Genomic DNA, 27,707 nt, shown 5'->3' with positions numbered 1-27,707 from the left:
AACTGTTACCTAGTTTTACTGAGGAAAATCCCCTTTTTTTGCTTGTATGAATGCTAATACTATGTTTACTGATAAAACATCTGAATTATTTAAGAATCTAAGGCATTTTGAATTATAAATGCTGCTGTTACACCTATATCAGTAAAATTTTCTTAGGTTATCAGGTAGAAATAAAATGCATAAGTGCAGAAAGGAAGTTTAAAATAAGTGAAGTTGTAATGTTTCCTCACAATCTAGTCTTTTTATATTCAAGCTTCAAAGAAAATGGAATGAATATTTAGTTTTCATATTGATTCTTTAGGTATATTACTTCAATAACTTCTACTGCAGTAAGTGTTTTTTTATAACTTGTTCCCCTCAAACTCTCCTGTTAATTAGAATTTCCTGTTGAGAAATGTGAACTTTGCAAAAGTACCTGTTCAAATAGACAAAATACTGTGTATTCAGGTGAGACCAGTTACAAGCCATCAGAGTGTATTTGTAGCTTTATGTCCATATTTATGTGAGTATTAAAGAATCACTGGAGTATGTCACTACAGGCTTCACAATGCTGCCCTGTCAGTGTAGTTCAGTAAAAGGAGAAAGTCTGTGCTGTTTAATAAATATTTTGTGTGCCTTTAACATTTTAAGAGAGAAAGCTGTGTTTATATAACTTAGCTTTTGAGGTACATAAAAACTAAAAACTTCTTTCTGGCCAAACCTTTATGGCTTCTAAAATTTGTACAAGGCAGAGAGGAATTAAATAACTTTTTGGTCTGAATTTTTTTTTTTTTTTGTTTGGATAAATCTTCCTGAAAACAACAGTTTGGTTCTTGAGCTTCCAAAGACTGAGTAGAGAGGCTTCAAAGTTCAAGTTCTTAAATTCTCATTTGAAACATAGTTGTCTTGATAATTCAGTGCTACACACACAAAAAAAAGATAATTGGCAACTACTTAAAATGAGTGCTTCTAAACCTGGCTGGGCACAGCAGGAAGCTGGACTCATGACGTACAACTGTTTGTACTACTGCAATTGTTTGTGCAGAAGTGCTCTAAACTGGGTGGAAGCTTCTCAGATGGGATTTACCGTCACAGGGAGGGGAAAAGAACTGTAGTTCTATGTAGGCTTAGTTAAGTTTTTAACTTCTTTTCCCCCTTCTAGTACACAGAAGGCTTCTGAGGCTTCTTATGTAATATGAAGATGGGTTAAAGACAATGAGAAATGTAACCAAAACCTTTTTTCACTTCATGGTTGACAATCCATAAGGATTTCATTGTCATTGTGTTACTTGTAAAAAACCTTGTTCTTTTAGATACTACTTAACAGGAGTTGCTCTTTCTTTAGGAAAAATAGGGTTCTACCCCTGTGAGGTAGTAGAATAAGGTGGTTTGTTTTTCAACATGTCTACATCGAGGGAGGCAGCAGAGCTGCTTATCCTGAGCCCAGCACTGCAATTTACCCAAGCTTGAAGTAAATTAATGCCTTTGCAATAACCCTCAGGGGGAGGGGGTGCTCCACCAGCTAAAATAGCAGAGCTGTTGCTGATCTTCATGTTCATCCACATGTTCTTAGAAATGATTGTGTATTGATTTGAGTCATATGTATGTTATCAAGTATTGTGTGGCTGTTTTAAATAGGGTACTTAAAGAATTTGGTTTTTGTGATCTTGGAGTAGTCATGTGCAGAGACTAAAACCAGGCTGGTTGACTGTGTATTTGTGATATTCCAGAGGAAAAGAGAGATATCTTCAGCCAAGTGTTACACTAAAAGCTGACGGTTAATTTATTTACCAGAAAGAACCTGAGCACCTAGACAGTCCAAATATTCCATGACTGTTTCTGTTATTTTTGTGATCATATTGGTCCCTACTAAGCAAATGAGGACAGCAGTCATGTCTCAGAGTGGCATAACAGGGTGTGAGTTCTGGGATGGTACTGAAACTGTTCCACGAATTTTTTTAAGTTTTAAGATAAAGATCAAACAAAGAATTATGTTAAGGTTTAGTCCAGCCTTAGTTGAGATGAATTCAAAATTCATTTATGTCTCTTAAGTTTGGTCACTTTTCAATATACTGAAAAGTTATCAGTGCTGTTTTCTGCTGCAGTGAGAAATTATTAACTTTTTTTTTCCTTCTGTTTTGGGGGGTGGGGGTGAGTAGGTGATTGGTACAGTGGCCCTGCAACAGACACTGAGACTGAACCTGATGAGGAATGGGTGAAAAATAGAAAAGATGAAAGTCGTGCTTTCCAGGAATGGGATGAAGATGCTGACATAGATGAATCTGGTAGGTAAAACTGATTTTGGTGAATTGTTTTTCCTGAAGATGATATAGCTATGAGAAACAAGCTGAGTGGAAAAAAAGGGGGATGGAGGTTCGCAGGAGAGAAGCAGGCATCTGATTTGAATGACTGGAATTAATTTTTCTAGGAAAGAGGAAATGTGAGAGCAGGTAGAAGAGTTATAGGGATGTGTCTGGAGGTCAAAGCTAGGCTTCATCTCGTCAGAAAATTTGGATGAATCATCTTGCATCCTGATGCACTCTAGGCTTGATTTAAGATTTGCCTTAAGCTATTAAATCATACATATAGGTGTATGTGTGTGTGTATATATATATATGTATGTCTGTATGTAAAATGCCTTGTGAGATAGTATTTTGATATCTGAAGCAAGTTGGTGGAAACAGCTGCCTTGGGCAGCCCTGATCAGTACATGTTCTGTAGTAGATACTTCTCCAAGTCCTTTAATGATAATTTTCTGTTAAGACTCTAGTTTTTACTTGCCATTGGCCTTAAACTCTTAAAGGCTGTCAGAAGGACAAACGTCTATTTTTTAAAGATGAGGCTTGAGTAGTACATTCAGCTGGAATTCAGAAAAAGTTTGATGTAAGGTACTTTCTGAAACCTGTGCCCTGTTAACCTTTCTTTAGTTTCCCAATGATGTGTTCAAAATAAGATGGCAATGTGAATTTCAAATGACTCAAAACATATTTTAAGTCTCTCTCTGGGTTTATTTTGCAGAAGAAGCAGCTGAAGATTCACTTGCCATTAATATAGCACAAATGGAAAAACGTTTACTTCATGGCCTAATTCATCATGTCCTCCCACTTGTAGGCTCCTCAGTAAAGACACTGGTATTGGCCTACAGTTCTGCAGTGTCCAGCAAAATGGTGTGTAATCTGAAACTTGTATTTAATAATTGTGGCTATGCAATCTTTCATTAATAACTGACATGCTTGTGTAGGGTAAGTGGGTTGCAATACAAAAGAATGTTAATTTGTAGGGTTGTCTCTAGACACTATGCAGCTTTACTGTCTTGTATCTTTACTGATTATTTTCCTTTCTTTTTTCAGGTTAGACAGATCTTGGAGCTTTGCCCCAACTTGGAATATTTGGATCTCACTCAAACTGATATTTCAGACTCTGTATTTGAAAGGTTAGATAATTGTTTCCTTTAAAAGCCAAAATTATAATCCAGCTTTTTTGCGGGGGGAGGGGGTTGGGGTTGGGGGGCTGGGGACAGGCAATGTCTTAGTCCATTGCCTGTAAAGAAAGAAATAGAGAAATCAAATTCAGAACTCCCATGTGACTTGTGACTAGGAGCTAAACCAGAGTAACAAATCACTGAAATACCAAGTGAAACATGTAACTTTGTAGTGGCCATTTAAAATTCTCTGTCTTCGCTATTGGATACTTATTACCTATCATTGTAAAGCTATCCATAACAATAGTTGTGTTTTCTCTAGTATTAACAACTTGTCTGTAGATTTTTGTGGAGTTGCTCAGTTAAGGAAGTTCTCTTGGTCTGCTGCAGCTGGTAGGGTGTGCAATACTGCTGTTTCAGACACTCAAATCAAATGGTAGGCAAAGCTCTAAGGCTTAGGTGTACTGCCTTGTGGATTCCTGAGTTTTACTGAGGCCTGCAGGAATGCCATTGATGTCAGTGGGATGTTGTGTGGATGCAGAGCCTGCACCAGTGCTTACTGTGGTGTTGAAACTCAGCAGGTGTTTCAGTGTTCTGCATTTACATCATGCAGTGCTCTCAGGTGATGTGAACACCACAGAAAATCTTACCAGCATGGATGCTGCTAGCAGCATTCTACAGCTTGTACAAGAAGTTTTACTTGAAATAAAAGCTTTATAGAATTTTCAGGATCCAGAAATCAGTCTTTCTGAGCTTTTGTCAATATCTACTAAAATTTACCTTATTTGCCACTCCTCATGTATCTGTATTTACAACACTTCCAATTTGTAACTCAGAAAATTAGTTTGGCTTGCTCTAAATATAAATAATCACTAGCAGAGAGTAAATGACAGTAACATTAACTATGGATAGCTAAAGGTCAGTATACTTTCATAGCTAACAGTGTAAAAATATTACTGTAGATAAAATTTCCATTTCACTTGAAAAAGATAAGGCTGAGGGAGTAAGCTTTTGTTAAAATGAAAAAGTGTGATTTCTGATTAATGATGGGATAATTAATATTGTACATAGGATCTGTTTCCGGAATCCATCTAGTATTTTTGGAAGAAATGGGGAAGGACAGGAGGACATATGATCTAAATACACTGGCATTTCAGTATTTGTGAACTGCCAAGCTTGAGAAACTCAAAATATTAGAAATTACAATTGTTACAATACTTCAAATTGAATAGTGAATCTCAGATGTATTTTTGGGGGGATGGGTGTGGGTGAAATTTGCTAGTTCAGTATTTTCAGTCATGAGAAGTTAACTGTGGTGTTTAATAACTCAGATGTCTCTTGGTAGCTTCTCTGGAGTATAGTGCAGTTGCTTTTTGAAACTGTTATGTGTGTATTTGGTGCTTGCAGTCTGATCTATTATTAAAACATTTGTTCAGTATATAGCAATTTTGGACTTCTTTTGAGTCTCAGTATATGGAGAAATACGAGTTGTTACTGATTCATTATTGATTTCACATTTCTCTAGACAATTTTTCTAGGCATTTGGAGTATCAAATCTAGTCTGGGGTAGCTTCTTTGAATATTAAGTGAATTAATATAAGCATTTTACTTGTGAAATATTCTTTTGTATATTTAGCCTTAACAGCTATTTCTGAACAAAAACTAAAAAAAACTCAACCACCAACAAACCAAACACTTTTTTTCCCTCCTGATTTCAGTTGGTCTTCAGTTGGGTATTGTCAAAATCTACGCCACCTTGATCTGTCTGGATGTGAAAAAATTACCGATGTGGCTATAGAGAGGATTTCCAGAGCACTGGGTATCATATCAGCTCATCACACCAGAGGTATTCTGAAAAGCTGCAGAAATAGGAATGCTAAGACTTTGTGGAAAAACAGAGAGATTACTCTGCAGTCCAACCAGAAGTACAATTGTTTGCATGAAATCAGCAATGAAAACCTCATTCAGGGAGGAAATGGTGAGCAGCACTGGACTAAACCTGATGGCTCAGAAAACTTCAATTCTGCTTATGTGTGGATGCTAGATGCAGATGATTTAGCTGACATTGAAGATGCTGCAGAGTGGAGACACAGGAATGTCGAAGGATTTTGTTTTATGGAACCAACATCCCATATTAATTGTTCTGCATCGTGCTACAATAGAGACATTTATGGGTTAAGGACTAGAGGGTGGCAGCAGCACTGTGCTTCTACTGACTTCATTTACTGCGGTCACTCGTTTTGTTGTGCTGGGACAGCACTAAGAACTATTCGAGCACTTCCAGAGTCCTCTGCACTGTGTAAAAAACCAATAAGGACTAAGCAGTCAGAGAAAAAAGACTCTTCACACTCCGGGAGTGAAAAAACAGATGAAGAGACTGCACGAGTTCTTCAGTTTCTCAGTCTGTCAGGATGTTACCAGATAACAGACCGTGCTCTCAGGTGAGGAGACATTTTCAAGCTATTTTCCTGCAGGATGTTTTTGTAAAATTTTATTTGTTGGGCCATTCTGGGATGAATCTGCCTCATTTCAGTAGAAACATTTTTATTGAAGAAACTCTAGTAAGTTTTAAGTGGTCTTCGCTTCTTAAATAATTATAGTACTAGACTTGAAAACTTTTTCCAGCTTTTCTTTTGGAGATAACAATAAAATCTTTCGTATCTATCTCTTGAAGTCAAGTGTTTTTGTGAATTTGTTGTTCTGAACAGTATTAATACTTTTAGATTTGGTCCTTAGTGATTTCTTGTTAAGAAATTGTGTTGATTCATCAGGTTTTTCATTATGCCTATCAATGTGCTTGGAGCTTTGTAAAACTGGAGTAACATCTTGTTTAACCTATCTGGATAATGACATGATTTACAGACAGGCTGAATCAGTGGCCTGAGGCCAATTGTCTGTTCAGTGAGATGAAGTGCCAGGTCCTGCCCTTGGGTCACAACAACCCCAGGCTTTGCCACAGGCTGGGGCAGAGCAGCTGGAAAACGGCCTGGTGGAAAAGGACCTGAAGGTGCCCATTGACAGCAGCTGAACATGAGGCAGCTGTGCCCAGGTGGCCAAGAAGGCCAATGGCACCTGACCTGAATCAGCAATAGTGTGGCCAGCAGGACCAGGGCAGTGACTGTCCCTCTGGTTTTTGCACTGGTGATGCCACACCTCAGATCTGTGTTCAGTTTTGAGCCCCACTGCAAGAAAGACATTGAGGGGCCGTAGTGAGTCCAGAGAAGGGCAGTGGAGCTGGTAAAGGGAACACAGGTCTGATAAAGAGTGGCTGAGAGAGCTGGGAGGGCTCAGCCTGGAGCAAAGGAATCTCAGAGGAGACCATACTGCTCTCTATAACCACCTGAAATGAGGCTGTAGCCAGGTGAGGGTCAGTCTCTTCTCTCGAGTAACAAGAGGAGATGGCCTCAAGTTGCACCAAAGAGTGTTTAGATTGGCCACTAGGAAAATTTCTTCACTGAAAGGGTTTTTGAGCATTGGAAGAGGCTGCTGTGGGAAGTGGTCGAGTACCTGGAGGTGTTTAAAGGATGTGACACTCAGTGACATAGTTTTGCAGTGGATTTGGCAGTGCTGGGTTAATGGTTGGATGTGATTACCTCCTGTATGTGCGGAACAATATGTGAAATATGATCTCATATAACAGTTAAAGGAGCAGAAAAAATGTTTGACTTGAACATTGAGATGAGATCAAGAGTTACAGAATTTTCTGTTTGATATTTTCCATTGATACTTTGTATTGTCAGAAAAATGTAGTGAATGCTTCATACTGAAAATGGGATGAGGCTGAGGTACTTGCAGCCTCCTGTGCAGGTGTGCTGCAGCACTTAGGGCTAATTTAAGCTTCTTGGAGTGGGAAGATTTCATGCATACGTGTGCTGTTTGCCATAGTAAACTGAGGAATAGTGTGAGGTGCTGCTGGCATTGATTTGTCTCTCCTGAGGTTTTGTCCCCATTTGATGTTCAGTAGTACCAGCTGCTCAGATGTCTTCTGTAGTGATTCTTCTGACACTTTCACTCACCAGTGTTTGCCCTTCCTCAGGGTATGCTTCAGATATCTGGGCTTTGTGTTGGAGCTTGTTTCTCTTTGAGTGTCGATGTGGACTTGCCCTGACAAGTTTTGTTGGGTGCTGATTAGGCTGTGCTGTGTGTGTTTTGCATGTCACTGGTCTGGTTTTTCATGAGTCAGGGATCTGGGAGCAAAGGGATGTTTGGCCACTGAGTCACGGCAAGGTTTTAATTGCGTTGCTGGTTTCCCATTGGTGCTTTTTGGATAAAAGTATTTAGGAGCTGAGTGTGTTACAACAAGTGTTTCTTGTATTCACAAGAATACTTGGAGTCCCTGAAGAAAGACAGTGAAATCTCCTAATACAAACACATGCCAGTTTATTTCATGGAAGTTGTTACCTGATTTTGTGACCAGCTGTTGGTTTTGTGACCAACAGTTCCACTTCTGCCTGCTGACAGCAGAAACTTGTATAGTGATGCTCTGAAGGCATCTTCAGTTTTATGTCCTAGCTTGAATGTGCAGTTTGGTGGTTCAGGCCTGCTGGCTTTTTCCGGTGAGTGAGCTTGTTTCTGCTTGAATTTGGGCTTGCTGCTCTGTGAGCTCACCGAGAAGTGAGCAGGGTCATGTGGAGTGATTGCTCAGGTGCAGTACGTCCATGTGCCTGTTGCATCAGCAGCCAAATTCTCTTGCATTCAGAGGAAAGCTAGAGAATTCCATTTAAATAGTTAAGATGGTGTGTTGGCAGAGAGAAGCTCTGCTGTCAGTACTAGGAAAACACAAATTTGGATTTCAAAATAAATTTAACAAAAAAGTCAAACTTTGGGAAGCATAATACACCAAAATTAGGAGTGTCTTGGTTTTAGTGTGAGATGAGGAATACACATCACCTTGTAAGAGCTGCCAAAATCAGTGGTATTTTGAAGAAGAATGACTGTAGTTCTTTGAAATAGTCGGTTATATCTGGCTTAATCCATAAAAAAAGTGGTTTCCCACTCCAATCTGTCTACAGGAATTGTTAGTTTATGTAGAAATCTCTACATTTTTCAGGTCTGTTGTGTGGCTTCAGGGGTGATTTCCCTTTAGAAGAGGGTATAGAACTACCAGTGGTGTACAGGAGGTGTGTTTTTCATACGAGGTGCAGTAGGTGTGTGACTGGGTGATGTGGGGCACTTGTCAGTGCCACGCTGTGCTGCTCCTAACGCGTCTCTTCTGTGTGTCCGCAGGGCATTGACTCTGGGAGGAGGACTGCCGCATCTGGAGCACCTGAACCTCTCGGGGTGTCTCACTGTAACTGGTGCAGGTCTGCAGGAGTTAGTTTCTGCATGCCCCTCTCTAAAAGATGAACACTTTTACTACTGTGACAACATTAACGGTAATGTCTTTTTATGAAGATGTGATGCTTTTCTGGGGTGTGATGTTCGGTGTAAGGACACTTTTTAAAAGAGCCACCAAACCCCCACCTTTTTTAATGGCTGTGTAGCACAGTGTTTCACAGATTAATGACAGTGTTTCACAGATTAATTACGAAATGATTACTGTTAAATCAGTTTTTCCTCTTTGTTTGGGGCCTTTTTTGGCTTGACACTAGTAGAGTTCTGTATTGCCTAGGAAAGCATTTTTAGTGCCTGTATCTCTTAACTTAGTGTAGCATAACTAATGGGGGGTAGAAAGTAAGTCTCCATATACCTGCTGATACACACTTGCCCTGTCCATATCTCCACGGTAAACCATGCAGTTGTATGTTTTCTGTATGGTCCCATAACCTCAGACAGAAGTTTCATTAGGTTGGTATCAAAGCAGAGATTTTTAGGAAAATAATGATGTGTTTTGCCATGCAAACCTCCCATATTGCATTAGTTTTTGTATAGGGTATTTTTGATCCTACCATCACATGTCCTTACGGAAAATGTAATTTAGTTTTTTTTCTGGTTTTGCTTGAGTCAGTAACTTAGGGATGGATCTAAGCTGGAGAAGGATCTGGATAAATGCATTAAATCTGGTCATGGTGCAAGTCTTTTCAGTGTTTACCATATTGGAATTCAGTCTATTATGTTAGGTCCAGTAAGCATTCCTAGCATTAGAGATGGGAACCATGGTGTGACTTGTATTCCTTGTGTGAATTTAAAACAGGTAAGTGCAACAGAAGGCAAGGGAAAGAGAGGATAATAACTGAGTGCACAGGATTGTACAAGCTAACTGTGTAAAATAAAATTGTATTATCTGGTTGTTTGTGGTGTTCAGCTCAATAATTTGCACCCATATTGAGATGCAGCCCCAGCCAGGGTACTGGATGCCAGAGCTTTGGTACTGCAAGTAAATCTGTACTGATATTTGGGTGTTCAATCCATTGAAATTGATACAACTTGATGCGCTTGGATTTTGTTTCCATAGTTTTTGTACTTATGCACTTTTTTGATACTGACTGCTTTTTTTTTTTTTTGAGACACTTGCTTTTTGGTACCTCCTTCCAATTGTGTCTCAACTACAGCATTTAAAAATCTATTTTCTGTTGTCTTTCGTTTCCACCTGAAAAATTTTAAGGTTCCTTTTTTAAAATCCTACACTGACTCTTTCCTTCATTATGTTGAGTTTAAAGATGTCTTCAAAGACCAGTTAGAAGCCTTTTCCTTTTACATCTGATTGCTTGCTACTTTTCCTGTTTATATGTCTGTCAGTAATACTAGACATAATTTGTCCTCAGACGTTTCTGTTTTTCATCTTGTCCCTATAAAATACACCATAACATCTTTGTATTAATTTAAAATGCCCAATTAGGTGTGTCAGTCCCCCACTTTAAAGCTTGGCTGTTTCATAATATCCTCGAGAAATTATTTAAATTTAAACAGAATATTTTTTAATTATTCTGTAAAGTTGTCTGATCCTCTTCCTGTTTATTTCCTTCCTTTTACTGCCTGCTGGAATCTGGGAGCCTATAAGCTCTGCTTGGTTCTCTAAAGCATCATGCATGCCTTTGGATCAACAGTTACTGCTATAGAGAGAAGTGCACAGGACAGTGAGACTGTGATGATCTGGCTTTTTACGTCTGTTGAGAAATAGGGTCCTCTCAGAAGTTAATAGCTCTTTTCTTTAAGAATGAAGTTTATAAAAACTAAATGGGGTGTCCTTAGCAAAATTTTGAAGTGGAAAATAGCCTTTATAAATGAATTCCCTGCAGTTTTATTTGGGTTCTGTTCCTTGTATTTTCAATCAAACTTCATAGTGATGGAGTTGTTCAGTGTGAAACTGATGTCTTATTCCATTCTGTGGGCAGCAGGATTCCTACAACAGCTGTTTCTCTATCATTTGGCATTTCTAAAGTAACTAGGGAAAGCAGTGGCTGTTTCATTTAAATCAATCCATATCTGAAGCTGTTTGTTTATTTGCACATTTATAGATTGTATCGCTAACTGCTGCAAAAAGTCTACTGATCTGTAAACATGTACAGAAGAATTCCTTTGGTGGGCAAAGAATTTTCTTTGCCCACCACCTTATCAGTGATTTTTTTTTGGGGAAGGAGGTGCATTCTGGGGTCATGTTGGAAAAGCTGTCTATCTTGCAGAAAAAAAATTGAGTCAACAGCATGGAATTTAGCCATCTGTGAATAATAAAGATATGACTTTGTCATCTGCTGATGAATAAGGGCTTTCCTTTTACCTGCAGCTTATTTTCAGGTTTTTCTTTTTTTATAAACACTGAGCATCATGAGACCCTCTGCACACAACCCAGCTTCATTGGAATTTCTTTGTGTAGGGCTTGATGCACGTGTTTGGTAGGCACATTGGTTGCAATTTTTGTATTTTCTGCAGGTGCTGGTCTAACTATAGGCTGCTCTACCTTTTTAGGAGAGCAAAACTAGAAAGGTAGAGCAGATATGGTGAGGTGGCTGGGTCTGAGTCTGACTGCTGTTGCACACCAGCAACATGGTACTGTTTTTATGACCAGAGACCTTGAATTTGCACACACTTCCAGATCTGCTTTCTGTTTGTTTTCTGTTAGTTTGATGTCAGTTTTTTGTTTGCATACTAATGTTTAGGCTCTGTTATGTTTTTCACAATGGTGGAGACTTGGAGTTGGATAACCCTCAGCTATAGCTGAAAACAAATCTGTCAATATCCATCCCTTCTAATGGCTGATTTTGTTTGTCTAAAACAGATCTGGTTGTGGATCACACTCAGCTCAGCGAGAAGAGTTCAATGTCCGAGTTACATCTTGCCACTGAGTTTTTATTTTCCTAAGGCTATTCTGTCCAGCTGTGTCCATTCTTCTGACTGTATTCTCAGTTTCAAAGACTGGAGTGCTTTCAGCTTTGAGATTAGAAAAATGGGGCTCCCTCATTTCTGCAGCAGTAGCTCTTTGCAGCATTTAAGTATGATTCAGTTTCTAGAGCTTTTTTAATTATGTAGTCCTCAGGTGCTGTAATTAAAGACATAGAGCATTAATGAAATAAAGTTGTGATTCTGATGATTCACTCTTCTGGTATTTAGAATGTCATTGGTCATAGTTGATCTGTATTTCATCAGTGGAGCCAAGACTTTGCAAGTTCTTTTAAGATGTATGGACTACTGCATGCATACTTACATGGGAGCACAGTCTCAGTCTGAATTCTGCAGATTACCATTGTACTCACAAATATCTGAAAGGATATGGTATGATATTTTATGATATGATACGATGGTGGCAGCCAATTGCCCTGCAGGAGTGGTTCTTTTACCATGGTCTTGGTTTGTGTTTTCATGTGTTCTTCATGGAACGACAAACTTCTTTCTAGGGAGTTTTGACTAGCTTTTGTTCTGCTAGTACATGTAACAAAATGGAATAACCAAATAGCTCTGCTCCTCTCTTATATTACCAAACGTGTTTATGTGTTCACCACAAGTAAACAGACCTCACCTCTATTCTGAGTCCCCTAAGCATCTGACTAATCAGATATGCATGTAAAGAGCATTATAATAATCCAATTTAGGAGTAACTAAACTGGTAATGTAGACTGGGGCAGGTTAGATGAGAATCTGATTAACTTTGCTTTCCCAGGTGAACCCAAAACATATTTAATTTAGCACTTCACTGCTAGCATTTACTAAGCCATCACAGTCAGAGGGCCCCTTGTGAAATGTGCTTCTCTGGATAATCCACTGCATGTACAATTGTTTCCCCACACTTCCATCACATGTTGTTTTAAAAGACTACATTTTGGGCTCCTTGTTAAGTCCAGTGGTGATGGTATTTGGCTCGTCCCTGTCAAGATGTTTTATTACATGAGCCAGAACCTGACACTACAAACAGCCAGTGGTTTCTTGTTCTACCTGCCCATCCAAACTGTCACAAGTTCAGTCAAAATCATCAGCTGGTCCTCAAAACATATGTAGTGTGTAAAATTGCTGTGTGGAGCGGTGTCCTCCTAGATACACAATGCATTGCTAACTGGGCTGTACTGAAAGCAATAATGGGCAAAATGAAGATGGGAGATACTGCAAGAGGTTGCCCAGAAAGATGGTGCAAGACCCATCCCTGTACACATTAGGGGGTCAGGCTAAAAGAGGCTCTGAGCAACCTGATCTAGTTAAAGATGTCCCTGGTTATTGCAAGGGGGTTGGAACTAGATGGCCTTTAAAGGTCCTTTCCAACCCAAACCATTCTGTGATTCTATGGAAGTGATTCATCCCCACTGTTACATTGAAATGGTCATCACTCTGGACAATATGAAAAGAATATATGCAGTTACCATATTGCTTAACATAATGCATCCATGAGGTGAGAGGAATTGGAGACCTTGTATACAGAGTCCAGAGGAAACAGGACTTTTTTTGGCAAGGTTAAAGAGAGCATTTGAACATAAAATTCAAAAACAAAGTCTGGTCCAAATGAGGTCAACAGCAAAGACTGGGGACATCAGAGGTTACAAAGCCAAAGAGATGCAGCCAAAGGTCAGTGGCAGTAAATAAAACCAGGCAAACAAACCCAGTGTCTGTGGCTATCAAAAGCAAGCGCACCTGAATTTTGCTGTCCGTATCAAGTGTAAAAGAACAAACTGAGGAACACTAGGGCTTCTGTAGAGGAGATAAGTGACCTGTGGTGGAGGAGATCAACTGACATGTCAAACCATAGATAACTCAGAGCCAAATAGCCTTACTGTTAAAACAGCCATTAATAACACTTACTACCTTGTTATAATAAGAGCATAAAACACACTCGTAAATTATGGGAATTGCCTGTATATGCTGAGAAAGAATACAGGGGAAGGCAGATTTCAGAAGGTGTGGTTGAACCCTGAATATTTCATCAAAATTCTTTATCATAGGCTATAAAGGAAAGTTAGTGATGGTATGATTACTTAGGAGTAACTTAGAAGTATCCAAGTTTTTGAGATCTTAAGTTGCTGTAAGAGTGGTTTAAATTTAAAAACTGAAAGCTAACTAAAGGATAGGAAGAAAGGGAAGGGCTTAATGGTCACTGTTCAGGAGAGAAACCTAGGAGGTGGCAACTTCCTCCCTGTTCTCTTCCCGAGAATTCTGTGCTGAGATCAGTCTGACTCAGCATTTCTCTTGTGGTGTAAGGCATGCACACAGTAATTCCCAAGTTTTTGATTGGTGCTGTGTGTTCTTCAGGTAACGATACTGATAGTGATGATTTCCAGAATGACTTCTAAGAAGCTTCACTATAGCTATATGTGTGTTAAAGGTCTGGGTGGCTGGGAATAATCAAAGTGTGATTGCATGAAACTGAATTCAGAGCTGGCAGTTCCAGCATGGAGATAATGATTTCAGAGAGCTGTTGGTGCTAATTCTGAGATCTTTCCTGTTTGCAGCAGCAGCCAAAAAAGCCACCAGTGTTACCATCATCAGGGTGGTGAGAACAAGATAGAGGGTGCTGTGCATGGTCCTGGAAGCCTTGGGGCACTCACATGTGGAGCACTGCATGCGGGTTTGGTCTCCCCATCCTGAGGAGAGTGTAATGGAGTTACAGAAGATACAGAAGAGGCCTGCTAAAAAGTTAGGGAGCTGAGCACTCAAAAGGCTGTAATGTTTCAATCTGGGAATGAGATAGCTGAAAAGGGGGATGACTGTTTACAGAACTGGGAAAGCAGTAGATGAGGTGAATGTGCCATGGTAACTCTGCAAATTCTGCAGTGTTCGAGCCCAGGGACACTGGATGAAGCTGGTGGGTGACTGATCTAAAGCAGATCCATGGTGCAGTGAAGTTCTGGAACTTTTTCCTGTGGGGAACTGTGGAAGGAATTAGTATCAGGAGGTTTAAAAAGAGGTTAAATCATGCACAACTGAGCCATGAACAAATAGTGAAGGAAATGGATTTCAGTGTCCCTGCTGCAACAGTTATTTATGCTGGTAAAACACCAAAGGTGCGCATGATAGACTTCTATCATGTCCTTAGATAACACTTGGCTGTTGACAGTGGTGAAGGGAGTGTCACATGGAGCATTGGTCAGACCTAGGAGTTTGTATGTTGCAGTTAGGAGCATAAGGAATAACATTCTTAAAATGAGCAAGAAAAGGATGGAAAACAATACTGAATTATACTGAGTGTTCCCTTCCTTGGGATGTTGTGGTTTTGTGCATTTTGTCAACACGCATTTTGCTAGAAATGTGACAGTTGCTTCAAAATCACTGCTGTGCTGCGTAGCTGTGGCAATGCTGGGAAGGTCAGCTACACCTTGGAAAATGCTGCTGCACAGAACATGCTCTGCTAAACCAGCTGTTCAGAAGCACCGAGTCTGCTTTCTAAAGGACTTATGAAGAGGCTTTCAAACTCTAGCTCGTAAGTGACGTGGAGGATCAAAATTTAGTTCAGGTGAATAAAAAGATTTGAAAAAGAAAATGAGTTTACTGACCAATGAAAAGTTCACTAAAGTAACTGTTGTCCTTCATTATAGTTCCAGGTTTGTTTTATTCAGTCTCATGCATCTTAATGTAATTACAGTCTAGAGTATTACCAGATTCTTGGAAATTATTTGAAACATTACTTTACTGTTAAAGGGGGAAAAAAAAGTCAGACATGGTATGGTGCCCTAGTTAATTACAACATTTTTTTAGTGTTTCCAAATACATTAAAAACAACTGAAATATTTGTCAATTTGTTTCTGCATGCAAATGGGGAAAATTTGTGTTGTCCTGGTTATGTCTTTACCAGCTTGAGCTGGCTTGGCAGCCCACTTCCAGTTTCTGTTGGGTGTCAGAGTTCAGCCAGCCTGAGTGTAAATGGGTCTCAAAGCAGGCACGTGGCTGCAGGAAATAAAATCCTGTATGAATAAATACAATAATTTCTGATGTCATGGTCACTTTTAAGATTTTAAATGAAAGGGGTAACAGTATGTGAAGGTAAGTGGAGGTGGGTAGAGTCACAGTGTTGGTTTGTACTGTCTGTGCCTGCAATTTGTTCTTTCTTTCTGAATGGTTCATATTTAGCCTTATGGCTTCTGATAACTGCAGTGATAAGAAGGGGATTCTCTCTTTAGTTTTTGAATTTCCAGTCAAGAGTATGTAAGAAGTCTGGCCAACCATGAAGTTCATGGAGGAAAAAAACCTTCCAGACTAAAAAACTGTTTCCATTATCGTAGACATAATTTTGGAGGTTATGGTTTCTTTGGTAATGCCATGATGTCATCATCTGAATTTGAAAAATGGGAATTAAAAATGCATTGTCAAAAAACACTCAGTTCTGAAACTTGACTGTAACAGCTTGCTTAAATGTGCTCATTTAGTGTTCATCATGGTACTTCTGTTTCATTTTGGATGTGTTATCTTCATGGGATTAAACTATGGAGCAGTAATCTCTTGAAAAATACCTGTTCCAAATGAGTTTTTTACACCATGATAGTACTGACAGCATTTTGGACTTCACGGTGCTGAAGGAATTGTAGTACATTATAAAAATCAAGACATTTTCTGAATCACCAGGTTATGAGAATTATGAATCTAAGTAAGTGGCCTTTTCTTCTTTTCACATTTCTTTTGTTTTTGTGCAGGTCCTCATGCTGAAACCGCCAGTGGATGCCAGAATTTGCAGTGTGGTTTTCGGGCCTGCTGCCGCTCTGGCGAATGACCGCTGACTTCTGATCTTTCAGTCTACTTCATTTAGCTGAGCAGGCTTCCTCTCATGCACTTTACTTACAGTTTGCATCTTGTGTTAACAATCCTTGGAGTGAGATTTGTTATACTAGCCTGACCCTGCCCACAACTTCAAAATCTTAATTATGAGTGTACTGTACAGTGTTGTAACAATCTCACAACCTCATTTGGCTTGAAGGGTGTTGGGTTTTACTTTACATAATTTGGGGAAGATGGGAAAATCTTCAGATTTTTTTTTAATGCCACTTTATTCCAATTTCGGCACTTAAATATACTTTACTGAATTATTTTGTGTTAGGTGACTTTCTTTTTTTAATTTTGAATCCATAAGTACAATATAAAACTCTGCAGAGAATCTGAATTGTATTGTTTGCATTTGGGTAACAATTATACATCTTTAGGAGCCTTGTTTCTTCCCCTTTCCTCTCATCCTGAAGTCGTTCTCTATATTGCAAAATTAGGGAAATTGCCACCTTCCTTTTGCATTTGGTTTTGTATTTGGGCTTGAAAGAAATACTCAAATAAAACATTCCCACCAATAAAAAATGTATGCAGTAGTTGAATATCTATGCTTTTAAGGTATAAAGTGCTGTGCTAGAAGGCTGCAGAGGCCGGGCAGGTGGGTGGGTGTCATGGTTGCAGAGCTGTGAACTGTGCAGTGTATGTGAGGGTTTTAGTTTGGTTTTATGATTCCTGTGACTCTGCTGAGTTGCATTTTTGAAACAACTTCCAAGGAAGTCAGTTTTCATTAATCTGAACTCCATGAAAGACAGCAATACATTTCCTCCCTTGCTTTGATAATTATAAAGATTCCTCTCTGGACAGTAGAGACTGGCAGAGAATCTGCTGATGAGTGAAATGTATGCTAGGAAGAGAGGAGTAGTGTGTGAGTGTGTGTGTGGTGGTGTGGGGAGAGCCCACTGTGTGAGGGATGAGTACTGCAGCCCATGGCAAGCTGTAAACTTCAACTGCCACCTGCTCATGAGTGGCACAGATGTACGCTCGTGTTTTTTCCCTATCCTGCCCAATTTTAAGACTGACAATATAAGCTAGTAATTTTTACCTGTTTTCCTAATTGGATAAATTCTTTTGAGTAGTATTTATTTGGAACAGCAGTCACGGTGACATAGTAGCTTTCAAGATTCTTGGTGTCTGGGAAGTTGGTGTGCAGGCAGAGCTGGAGGTTACAATAAATTGCAAGTTTTGACACTGTCTTGCTCATGCTAAACTGAAAAGTAAGGAAAACACTGGTGAATGTAGACTTAGTGTGGAGTTGGCTGGTGGTGGTTAATGCTGACTATAGGCCAGAAGCAGAATGCTCTGCTCAGTTTGAAGCCTACAGGACACCACTGATCCAGCGACTGGATCAGTGTCTTCAAGGAAGCTGCACTGAATGGCCTTTGCTGCCCAGAGGCTGATGGATTGTGAGGCTGGCTGAGGCTGTTGGTAACAATGTACACAGTGGGCTTGCTTTTACCTGCCTGTGTCCCAGAACTGTCCTTTCTGAGGCTGGGAAGGTGCAGCCACAGGAGCTTCTGCTTGCTGCTGGGTGGTATTTTCTGTGCAGAGTGGTAGACACACAGCTGAGGATGGAATGAACTGCAGATACGCCATGGACTGAACTTGGGAGATGTCATCAGTGTTCAGCAAAGCATCGTGTGCTGACTGTACTTTCTGGTGGGGTCTGTAAAAGGGAGGGAACCTGTGGCAGCAATCCCAGCCTCAACTAGTCCATAAGTGCTGAGAGCTGGCAGATACTACAGCAAGGACACTCATGATCATCTTTGAAAGGTCACAGAGATCAGGAGAGGTAGCTGAGGACTGTAAGAAAGCAAATGTCACCCTGGTCTTCTAAGGAAGACCCAGGGAACTACTGTCCAGTCAGTGTCACCTCTATCCCTGGAAAGGTAATGGAGTATCTCATTCTGGAGGCAATTTCTATCCACATGGATGACAAGGGGATTAGGAATAATCAGCATGGATTCACTGTTTGACCAACCAGACTTCCCTCCTTGATGAAACAGCTACCTGGCCAGATGAGGGGAGAGCAGTGGATATTGACTATCCTGACTTCAGCAAGGCTTTCAACACTCTATTCCACAAGGTCCTCATAGGCAAACGCAGGAGGTGTGGGTTGGATGAGTGGACAGTGAAGTGAATTGAGACCTGGCTGAACAGCAGATCTCAGAGGGTCATAGTCAGTGGCAGGGCTCTAGTTGGAGGCCTGTCATTAGTGGTGTCCCCCAGGGTTCAATACTGGTCCTAGGATTGTTTAACTTCTTAATCAGTGACTTGGATGAAGGTCCAGATGCCTCCTCAGCAAGTTCACTGACAACTCAAAGCTGGACAGAGCTCTAGGCTGATTCCCCTGAGTGCTGTGCAGCCCTTCAGAAGGACCTAAACAGGTTGGAGATGGGGAGAAAGGAACCATCTGAAATTCCATAAAGGCAAGTACAGGGTCCTGATGCATGTTATTCCTAAGCTCAACCCACTGTGATTTTTATTTGGAAGAGTTTGATTAGCAAGCTAACAGCAGGAAAAGGATATATATTTTTATCAGTCTTAACAGCACAACTACTTACATTCTAGTGAGTGAATTTGATTTTTAGCAAACTATTCTTTTGATAGTTTTTCACTTGCAGGTTTGCTAACTTGCAGACAAGGATTTCATACTCCTAAGTAATCTAATCAAATTCTTGTATAAAATGAATGAGCTTCCACTTAAGGTTTGATAAAAATATTTATTGAATCTTCATCTTTAACTTCTTAAGAAAATGTCTTACACCTCTAAATGGTGCTGGCATTAATACAGATATAAAATATAGAGCAGGATATGAAGCAACCTCTTAAAAATTCAAGTATGACCTTTACTGATGGCATTTTGGTATATGAATTTATTCATAGCTAAAAACTCATGAAGTGAGGTACAGGAAAACTTTTTATTTACAAGTGTCTTTGAAGAGGAAGAAGGTCTGTAGATAAACTGACTAAAAACAGTCATGAAGGAATGCCAAGGAAACATTTTATTCTGCGCTGTCACTTATATGTATGCATGTGTAATGCTTTTAAGAGTGTGAGGTCCCACAGGAAGCTGTAAAAGAATATGTAAAACTTCCTATTAGTACTGGAATTTTACTCTGTCAGTCTCCTCCTTAGCAATAATTAGTATCTTCAGTGGTTTTAGGGCAAATAAAGCTACTCAAAATCGTATTTCATTTGATTTTTAAAATACTTGGGATAGTCCAAATCAGCAGTGAGAGAAATCTTGTATTTACACCTATATAAGCAAATTTCTTGCAGTATTGTGACTGGTCTATACTACCTATTTCGCACAAGTGAAGCAACATAAATCCATATAGAGAGAACATTTTGGGGATAAGCATGAATATACACGGCCAGAGCAAATTCAACGTTGGAAACATCAATAGTGTGAACTCCTGTGCTGTGTACAGCTTCTATTAAAGGTCTCACTTCAGAATATGGCATATGAATAGGAAATCCAGAGACCTGGGAGAAGGAAAGAGAAAAAAGTATATAAGAAGAAAAGGTGAAGGCACTTGAATAAATACAGTTTTAAAAAATCTATATGCTGAGTAAAACAGATTATCTTCTTTATCACCAGCCTGAAGAGATGCAATAGAAAAGGCTATGTTTGTATTTTGATAACACCTCCCTCTTTCACATACTCTAGGCAAGCTTCTGATATTTTTCCTTTTTAATTTGGTTTAAGTTGGAAGTGGAGTTTTTTAGAATCCACTACAATAAAGTTAAATTAATGAACACATACAGCAGAACTTCATCACTTTTTTGCCTTGTGGGTGGTTTTAAATCGCTGTGTTCTCTGGGCTGGGGATTTGAGCAAATGTCTCCTGCCCAAGAGGAACACCTCAACTCATTTTGGAGCTGGCCAGAGCTGTGTGCAGTACTGTCACAGGTGTTCCATGTGGAAAGCAGAAGGCCCTTCCAACAGCCTGGAGGAAGAATGCACAGGTCTCCAGTGGCTGCAGTGAACACATCAGTCAATTTTCTTCTGTCTTGCAAAGACTAGGAAACTGAAGAAAAACATTGTTTGGGCTCCTGCACCTGTAAGTAGACTGTGTGGCACTGCTCAGCACCAGTACCAGGCTCCTACTGACTGGCCCTGAGAGCTGCTGCACCCATCAGCCCCACAGCAGCTGGTGCTGGGAGACAGCACTTGTGTTTATGTACTGGCAGTAGTGGCTGTTGAGATGCAGCAAAAAAACAACAATGCACCCTATTAACTTTACATTCTTATTTTCATGTTCAGCAGAAACTTTTTATATTCAGCATTACAAATGAAATGAACCAGATCATCACTCCTTCACTCTATAAATATTACAATGGTTTATCTTTGGTATAAAATCTCTTCTGAGTTTTGGTAGTAGAAGAAATAACTAGGTTAGGACACTCTTCTACACCATAGAGTGGCATTACTAAATTCTAGGGATTTAACTTCTTGCTTCTATGCACAAGCCATTTATGTTCACAACTGTACCCTGTAATCTCCCAGCTGTTTTTGCAGTTCTGCCTGATGGTCATCTTCTACATCTTTGCCTTGGTTTTGTTCCAGCAGTGGCAGAAAGTTACGAAGGGTGGAGGTGCAGTATCTGTTCCAACGCGTCGGGCGCATTGGTCTCCATTCCATAATCTTATCTTTTAATATCTTTTCAATCCTGAAATAGGGTAGACTGATTATTACAATTTTAGTATTGGACACCTGAACTAACTTCCCTTGGCAGACAGTACAGATTCTGAGAACCACAAATGACCTCAGTTAAACTTACTGCTCACTAGATGTGCAGAAAAGCCAACATAGCTGTGTAGTAATGTCTGCACTGTCAGTGCCTGCATGGAAGGCCACAGGCTTACAACCCCATTTTAGTTTACACCCTCTGCTCTCATCCCCTCACATCATTTTGCTCTTTGGGAAACTGCAGAGCAATGATTGGTAAGTTCTATCTGGCAATCTCTTGTTAAAGAAAGAGAATTAAAAAAAGCCCTGAACCAATACCTTATTATTTTTTTTGGCCATTCTCCTGGCATTCAAAGCAGGTTTTTAGGACTTAGGCATGAGTACCTAGGAATGCTCTAATATCAGCACTGATGGCATTTGTTTTGGAGGTGGAATTACCTGCCCTGTAGTTCCAGCGCAGCCGCCTTATCCGAATGCTCATAAGTTAATTCTTCAGGCTAGCAATAAATAAAACAAATATTAAAATATGCAATCTCTTCTAGACATACAACAATGTAACTTCAGGAGTTTCTGCCTTGATAATGCTCACAGGAGTTTACAATTACACTAAAATAATCTATTCTTTGGTAGAAACATTATAAAAATTTAACTAGATATTAGTGTGTAATGCTGGGGGTTTTTTCCCCAGTAAATTTCAACTGCTTACACCTTTGATTACTGTACAGAAAACTTTGGGGTTTTACTAAGGATGTTCATACAGCTTGAAAAAAATACCTTCTTAGCCACAAGACAGAAGGTGACATTTTCTTTGTAATACCAAGCTACTGCTTTAAATATATTTGTGTTAAAGATTCGTCCCATTTATTTCACTGTCGTCCTGAGATCTTACATAGTCAGAGGGAAAAAGCTTTGATTCTGTATAAAATCAACTCTTGGCAGTATTCCTGCTTTCCTTTTTTTAAAGGAGCAACCGGGAAATCTTTTTAAAAAACAATGCTATTACATAAATATACTTAGCCAAAGTCCAAGGAACTTAGTATCTGCTTCTTTATACCAAGTCTCAACCCCTCTTAGTGAGTTGGCAATAGATCCATCAATACCTGAATGCTGCTGAGACCAGGGAATGGCAAACTTCTTGAAAAGAATGACTTCCAGTGTTTTGGTTTGCTGATATCAAAATTCATCCTTCCTGGGGAATCATATTCTTGCGTATTAAACCAAACCTACAGGAAAACAAATTTGGTTTAGCTTTCAGCATATAATCACACCCAAGGAACACACACTCCCACTTATATAGCAATAAAATACTATACAATGTTAACCTCCTGTAGCAATTTTTTCTGCTGTTCTGAGCTGCACTGCCACCCCTCTGTACTGTTGCACAAGTCTTTTCTGAATTCTGATTAAATTCTTCCAAGACCCTAGCCTAGTGCAGCTGAGGCTGTGATGCCTGGTAGCTGCTGCACCCCAGCACCACTGCTATTTCAAGTGTATCTTGCAGAATACAAGGAGAGATTGCAGACACAAAAGACACAGCTCCTGTGTACATTTTGTCAGCAATGGAACCCATGTCTTGCACTCCCCTCCCTTACAGACATTAATTTTGGCCTCTGTGCCTAGTCTGGAGCATGCTGGCACTGTAGGATTCTTGTTCAAACAACCTTTAAATAACTATGCTAAGGCTGCAAAATGTACCAGCAATTACAATGTGAATGTGCTAATCAGTGTGTGTGACCCTTTGTAACAGAGGTTCTGTGTAGATCCTTCCAGGATCAACTGGTTCTGCCCCAGTTGGATGTGAGGTGGTGTGGCTCTGCTGGTAGCCCACCTGCTCAGAGTCACATGGAGACTGGAATTAGTTGCCTTGGAAGATGCTGTTGTGCTCTGCATTTCAAGTCAGTCCTCGAGTCCTTAGTGGCTTCTTCCAGCAATTAACAACTGAGTTACACTTTTCCTAACTGTAGGTTCAGTACTGCTAAAAAAAACCCCAAACCAAACAACCGACCCTTTTAAAATAAATGTGCTTTAGAATATTAAATTCTCATCTAAAGTCATGATCTGTGTTTACAATAGAACATAGAAGATTAAATAACAAAACAAAACTTATAATGCATGGCATTCCAAAAAACTGAGGAGCAAACTTTTACACTCATCTTCCAGTTTCCATTCAAATAAAGTCTAGGGTTCTTCTTTTTATTTTGCCTTCAGTTTCCTCATTTTCAGACTTTCACACATCTTTCTACCTCGTTATCATGTTCCTGTTTGTGTGTCCAGAACCTGTGAGGTCTGGCTTCCAACCAAGTCATGGAATGCTGCTGGCAGGACAGTTCCCAGGGTTTCTGACCCTCTCAGCACAGGCTCAGCTCCCAGTCTTTGGTGTCTTGTTCGCCTGCCCAGAGCTGCAGAGCTCTTACAATCTCTCCTCTCTCCCCACACTATCTCGGAGGGTTTACATAATGAATAATATATTGTGAATGTGCATTAGTATTACTTGTGCATTTGCAAATAAATGGGAGGACTTGATGCCAGGCAGATCATCAATATAGCTTTTGTGCCCTGAGGTGCCAGCTCTCTCCTGTGCATATTGAACCATTCAGGCTGTGCCCAGTGTCACACAGACAACTCAAGTGACTCGTTTATACTTTCTCATTTTTCAGTCATGTTTTACATGCAAACTATTATCTTTGAGGAATGACTACTCTTCACCTAAGCAGTTATAATCTTAGGCCATCCACACTGGGAGACATATAAGTAAAACTCAGTAATGAAAATTATATTAACAGATCTCTTAATCTACCCAAATGCTGATTAAAAAAATCTTTCATAAGTATTTAAAGTAGCTGAAAAACCTGCTTAAGATTGAATAATATTGTTAATAAATGACAGCCTAAATGTAGTTACAATGATGAAAAAATGATGCCATAGGTTAAACAAAGATAAGTTACTAACCCTTATGTGTAGAGAAATGCGGCAAGACTGGGCACACTTACATTATCACAGCTGATCAGACAGTACACATTTTGTAAGGGGCAGAAGGTATCATACTGCCCATAAAAACATCCAGTACTGGGATTCCAAATTACATACTGACTTTGTTCCAAAGTTAATACATAAGCAGTTGATCCCTAGGAAGGAAAAAAAAAAGTATGAGAAAGATGTTTGAAAACTGGCTACAAGGACAGAATGCTTTTTATTCTTTGGAATACTAACTTTTTTCTGTTGAGGTTGAGTGTTTTTTTCCAAACTACTTGGAAGAATTTACAGGTTCATTACTGGTTCAACACTTACATAATAATGTGGCACAGAAATGTTAGATATACAGAGCTCCAAGCCATTCTTAACATACAGATTCTGAAAGCTGTCTTGTTTCAGCTACAAACAGATGTGAAATTCCACATACAGGAATGTTTACCAGATGCCACTTCAGTTATCAACAGGTCCAACTTGGCTACTGCCACAGCTCTCACTCACAGGAAATCTCCTAGCTGAAGGACTTCCACCTAGGCAGCACACTTGGTGTCTCAGCCACCAGCCTCCCTCACGTAGGCATGGAAGGAATTTCCCAGCTCTCTTTATATTCTCTACCAGGAGTCCCTAAACTGTTTTATGTTCTTGTCATCTCCTATATTTTCCAGTTATCTTGAAATACCTGGAATAAATCCTCTCCTTACAAAATGCTTTATTAAGGATTACCACCTCCATCAGATTATGAGGGGAAGGAATGTATCTGAGTACCTGTTCTGGTCACTGCTGTATCTCAGAATGTGCTTAAGAGACTAGTTTGGACAGAAATTTTTACCAAAATTCTCTTCAGCAAAACTTTCACATGTATGTAGAAATTTGCATTATAAATAGTCTTACCACCTTTTTGAAAAGAGCAGTATTGGTTACTTGGAAATCTCAGAACAAAGGCATTTCCCAAGGGGCAAAACAACCTCAGAGTTCTTTCAGTTCTGAGCCAGTCTAAGCCCAACTGCTGCCTCAGTGGCTCCCAGCAGCCCAAGGCAGAGCAGACACCTCACCTGCCTGCGTTACAGCAGGTCAGAGGGAGGGACAGGGACTTGTCCAGCCTGAGCTCACCTAGCTTTACCATTGCTGCAGCTCTGCCATCAGCCAGAGAGAGGGAATCAGGAGCTGTGTGTGTACCATTAGGAATCCCTTGCATGCCCCTAACCCTCTCCTGTCACCTCTGAACCTACACCAAATGCCACACAAACTCTGTCACAGTCTGTGTATCCATGACTGAGATACTGTGAAGGGACTGTCTCCATCAGTGTGTCCTGGATGCACCATTTATACAAGCTGAAGTCACATCTAGGGTTACAGATGCTTGGTACTGTATTATGTCAACAACTACTGCCAGTTTAAGCACAGAAACAGAGGTCCAGGAAAAAAACCCAGACATATACTAAGATGTACTTTCAATTTTTTATTTGCTTTGCTGAAAATAATAAGTTCCCAGCACCAATGTTTAGACAATATCATGGAAAAACACCCCAGCAAGAAACAACTATCCATTGCTGGGGGCCAAAGACTTCACAAAATAAAAGTTAACACTTTGGCCAAATGACAAAATCCTCTTACCTCGGGAATGGCATTTCCAATGACAAGCCAGGCTTTTTTGCCCATGCCAAGAAAATAATTACACAAGAGCACGGCATGTTCTTCCTCATCTCCCGCCAGAAGATAAAGAAATTGCTGATTGAGGTATTTAAAAAAAAAAGTCTTTTTAGGCAGTTATCAACTTACAATATTTGATAATGTTTCTTGACACATCTGAAGCAAGGAAGCAAGGTGTCCTCTCAGATCTTTGCAACTGATCTTTACTGTTTATTGGCCACTGCTTCAACACACAGGATGAAGAGTGAATGGTGTAAGAATCCATGAGATCTGAGATCTTTTCACAAGAACCAGGGTCCTTGTCCTTTTTTAGAATGACATTTTTTCAGAAAAGTTCTGAGATCATAAAAATTTTATCTATGATCAACAATGTCTGCTATTCTGTAAATGACAGGATTTATGTGACAGAGAAAGCAAAATATCCCATTATTGCTGTCACTACATGCAGTTTCATTTCTGTAGTTCCTTGGAATGACAGTGATCCCTTTTAAGACTAGTTATAAAGTCACCATCAGTCAGCATCCTTTCACTTGTGCATAACTATGATATTATGGACTAGTTTATAAGTGAGGAAAAACAGGAGACACTTTAAAGCTCCAAAGTATTCTTAGCTAATTTCAAGCTATCAAAGATAAAATTTTTGGCTCAGATCAGAAGAGCAACTTTTGGTTGTTTTGGTTCCTTATTCTTTGAAATAAGTGGCTCAAAGGAAAATAGTCCTCACAATAACAGAATCACAGAATAATTTAGGTCTAAAGGGACCTCAAGAGCTAATCTAGTATAACCTCCCCCCAAAAATATTGGCCAATAGGATGTAACATCACATTCAAGAGGATAAAAAACTTCTGTTTAATGCATTGCTTACATCTGACGTACTCCATAAATCACAAATTCCAGCAAATGACACACTATCTGGCAAAAAAGGAATCAAAGCAACATATCGAGCCACCAGTTCCTGCAAGAAAACAAAACAGAGCAGGTCACCCCTTTAATTCACAATGCTCAAGTGTTATTACACCAGATGTGAAGAATACTGCTGTTTCCACAGATATCAATGACAAAACATTGAGTAACCTCATTACAGTAGCAACTAGCTCATTTTAGAACTTTTATCAAAGACTGATATGATTTACTGCCATTGAGGTTTGGCATAATTCTTTGTCTTTTAAAGGACAATATTCATTAATTACTTATTTTTTCCCCTGAGAAGACAATTATCATTTCACAGTATCATTATAGTTGAACTTACTGTGTATCACACATAGTCATTACTACTTTATTTCATATTTGTAGTTTTTACTTTGCAAAAGATGTAGCTGTACAGCAGAGACACAAAGGTGCAATTTGCTTATGTGGACATGGCACAGGCAAACAAACAAACATCTTGAAATCTGTACATCAGAGACTTTGCTATCTTTTCTAAGTACTTACTGCTGCTGCCTGAGATCTACTGGGGACGGCATCAAGAAGCTCCTGTGGTGGATTCAGAGGTTTGATATATCTGGTAATAAAAACTGTTTTCCCATCAAGGTCAATTACAGTTGTTAGGCACTGGCGGCTTGGAAACTTTGATGTACATTCAGCTTCATATTTTTCTGCTGCCTGGAGCAGTTTCTCATCTTCTTGGGTCTCAAACTTCAAAAGAAAGTAGAATTTATATGAAACCAGTTTTATTTATAGTTTGGACTTAATTCTTTACTGTATTTGGCCATATTTCACCATTTACAGGATAATAAGAGGAGTGTTAAATTCTCTCCTAATAGCATTGTGAACTTGCCTTGTGGTATAAAGTTTTGCTTACAGACATGTAAGAAAGGTCAAGGTAATGGAAAATCAGGTAATTTGCATTTACTTATGAAAGCCCATAATGATCTATATGTATAAGCT

General features: G+C 39.5%; 2 protein-coding genes across 6 annotated transcripts in view; one reads left to right on the top strand and one right to left on the bottom strand.

Annotated features, from left to right (window-relative positions):
* The window catches only part of FBXL5 (F-box and leucine rich repeat protein 5), a 34,772-nt gene extending 17,740 nt beyond the window's left edge, over window positions 1-17,032 (top strand). For both annotated transcript variants that reach the window (XM_085059851.1, XM_085059850.1), the window contains 6 exons: window positions 2,139-2,264; window positions 2,998-3,146; window positions 3,330-3,412; window positions 5,119-5,841; window positions 8,627-8,775; window positions 16,384-17,032. In XM_085059851.1, the coding sequence (XP_084915977.1) occupies window positions 2,139-2,264; window positions 2,998-3,146; window positions 3,330-3,412; window positions 5,119-5,841; window positions 8,627-8,775; window positions 16,384-16,460 (1,307 nt within the window). In that variant the 3' untranslated portion in view covers window positions 16,461-17,032. The remainder of the gene's footprint in view (window positions 1-2,138; window positions 2,265-2,997; window positions 3,147-3,329; window positions 3,413-5,118; window positions 5,842-8,626; window positions 8,776-16,383) is intronic.
* A 2,175-nt stretch (window positions 17,033-19,207) lies between these two features.
* Window positions 19,208-27,707, bottom strand: part of CC2D2A (coiled-coil and C2 domain containing 2A) — a 51,518-nt gene continuing 43,018 nt past the window's right edge. For all 4 annotated transcript variants that reach the window (XM_085059848.1, XM_085059849.1, XM_085059845.1 and 1 more), the window contains 8 exons: window positions 27,252-27,455; window positions 26,686-26,775; window positions 25,785-25,898; window positions 24,191-24,325; window positions 22,301-22,423; window positions 21,639-21,697; window positions 21,003-21,180; window positions 19,208-19,993 (listed from right to left, as the gene is read on the bottom strand). In XM_085059848.1, the coding sequence (XP_084915974.1) occupies window positions 19,805-19,993; window positions 21,003-21,180; window positions 21,639-21,697; window positions 22,301-22,423; window positions 24,191-24,325; window positions 25,785-25,898; window positions 26,686-26,775; window positions 27,252-27,455 (1,092 nt within the window). In that variant the 3' untranslated portion in view covers window positions 19,208-19,804. The remainder of the gene's footprint in view (window positions 19,994-21,002; window positions 21,181-21,638; window positions 21,698-22,300; window positions 22,424-24,190; window positions 24,326-25,784; window positions 25,899-26,685; window positions 26,776-27,251; window positions 27,456-27,707) is intronic.

Source organism: Lichenostomus cassidix, chromosome 4 (assembly GCF_008360975.1).
Source record: "Lichenostomus cassidix isolate B80296 chromosome 4, HeHo_3.0, whole genome shotgun sequence".
NCBI classification, from domain to species: domain Eukaryota; kingdom Metazoa; phylum Chordata; class Aves; order Passeriformes; family Meliphagidae; genus Lichenostomus; species Lichenostomus cassidix.
This window is presented reverse-complemented; position numbering and strand designations above follow the sequence as displayed.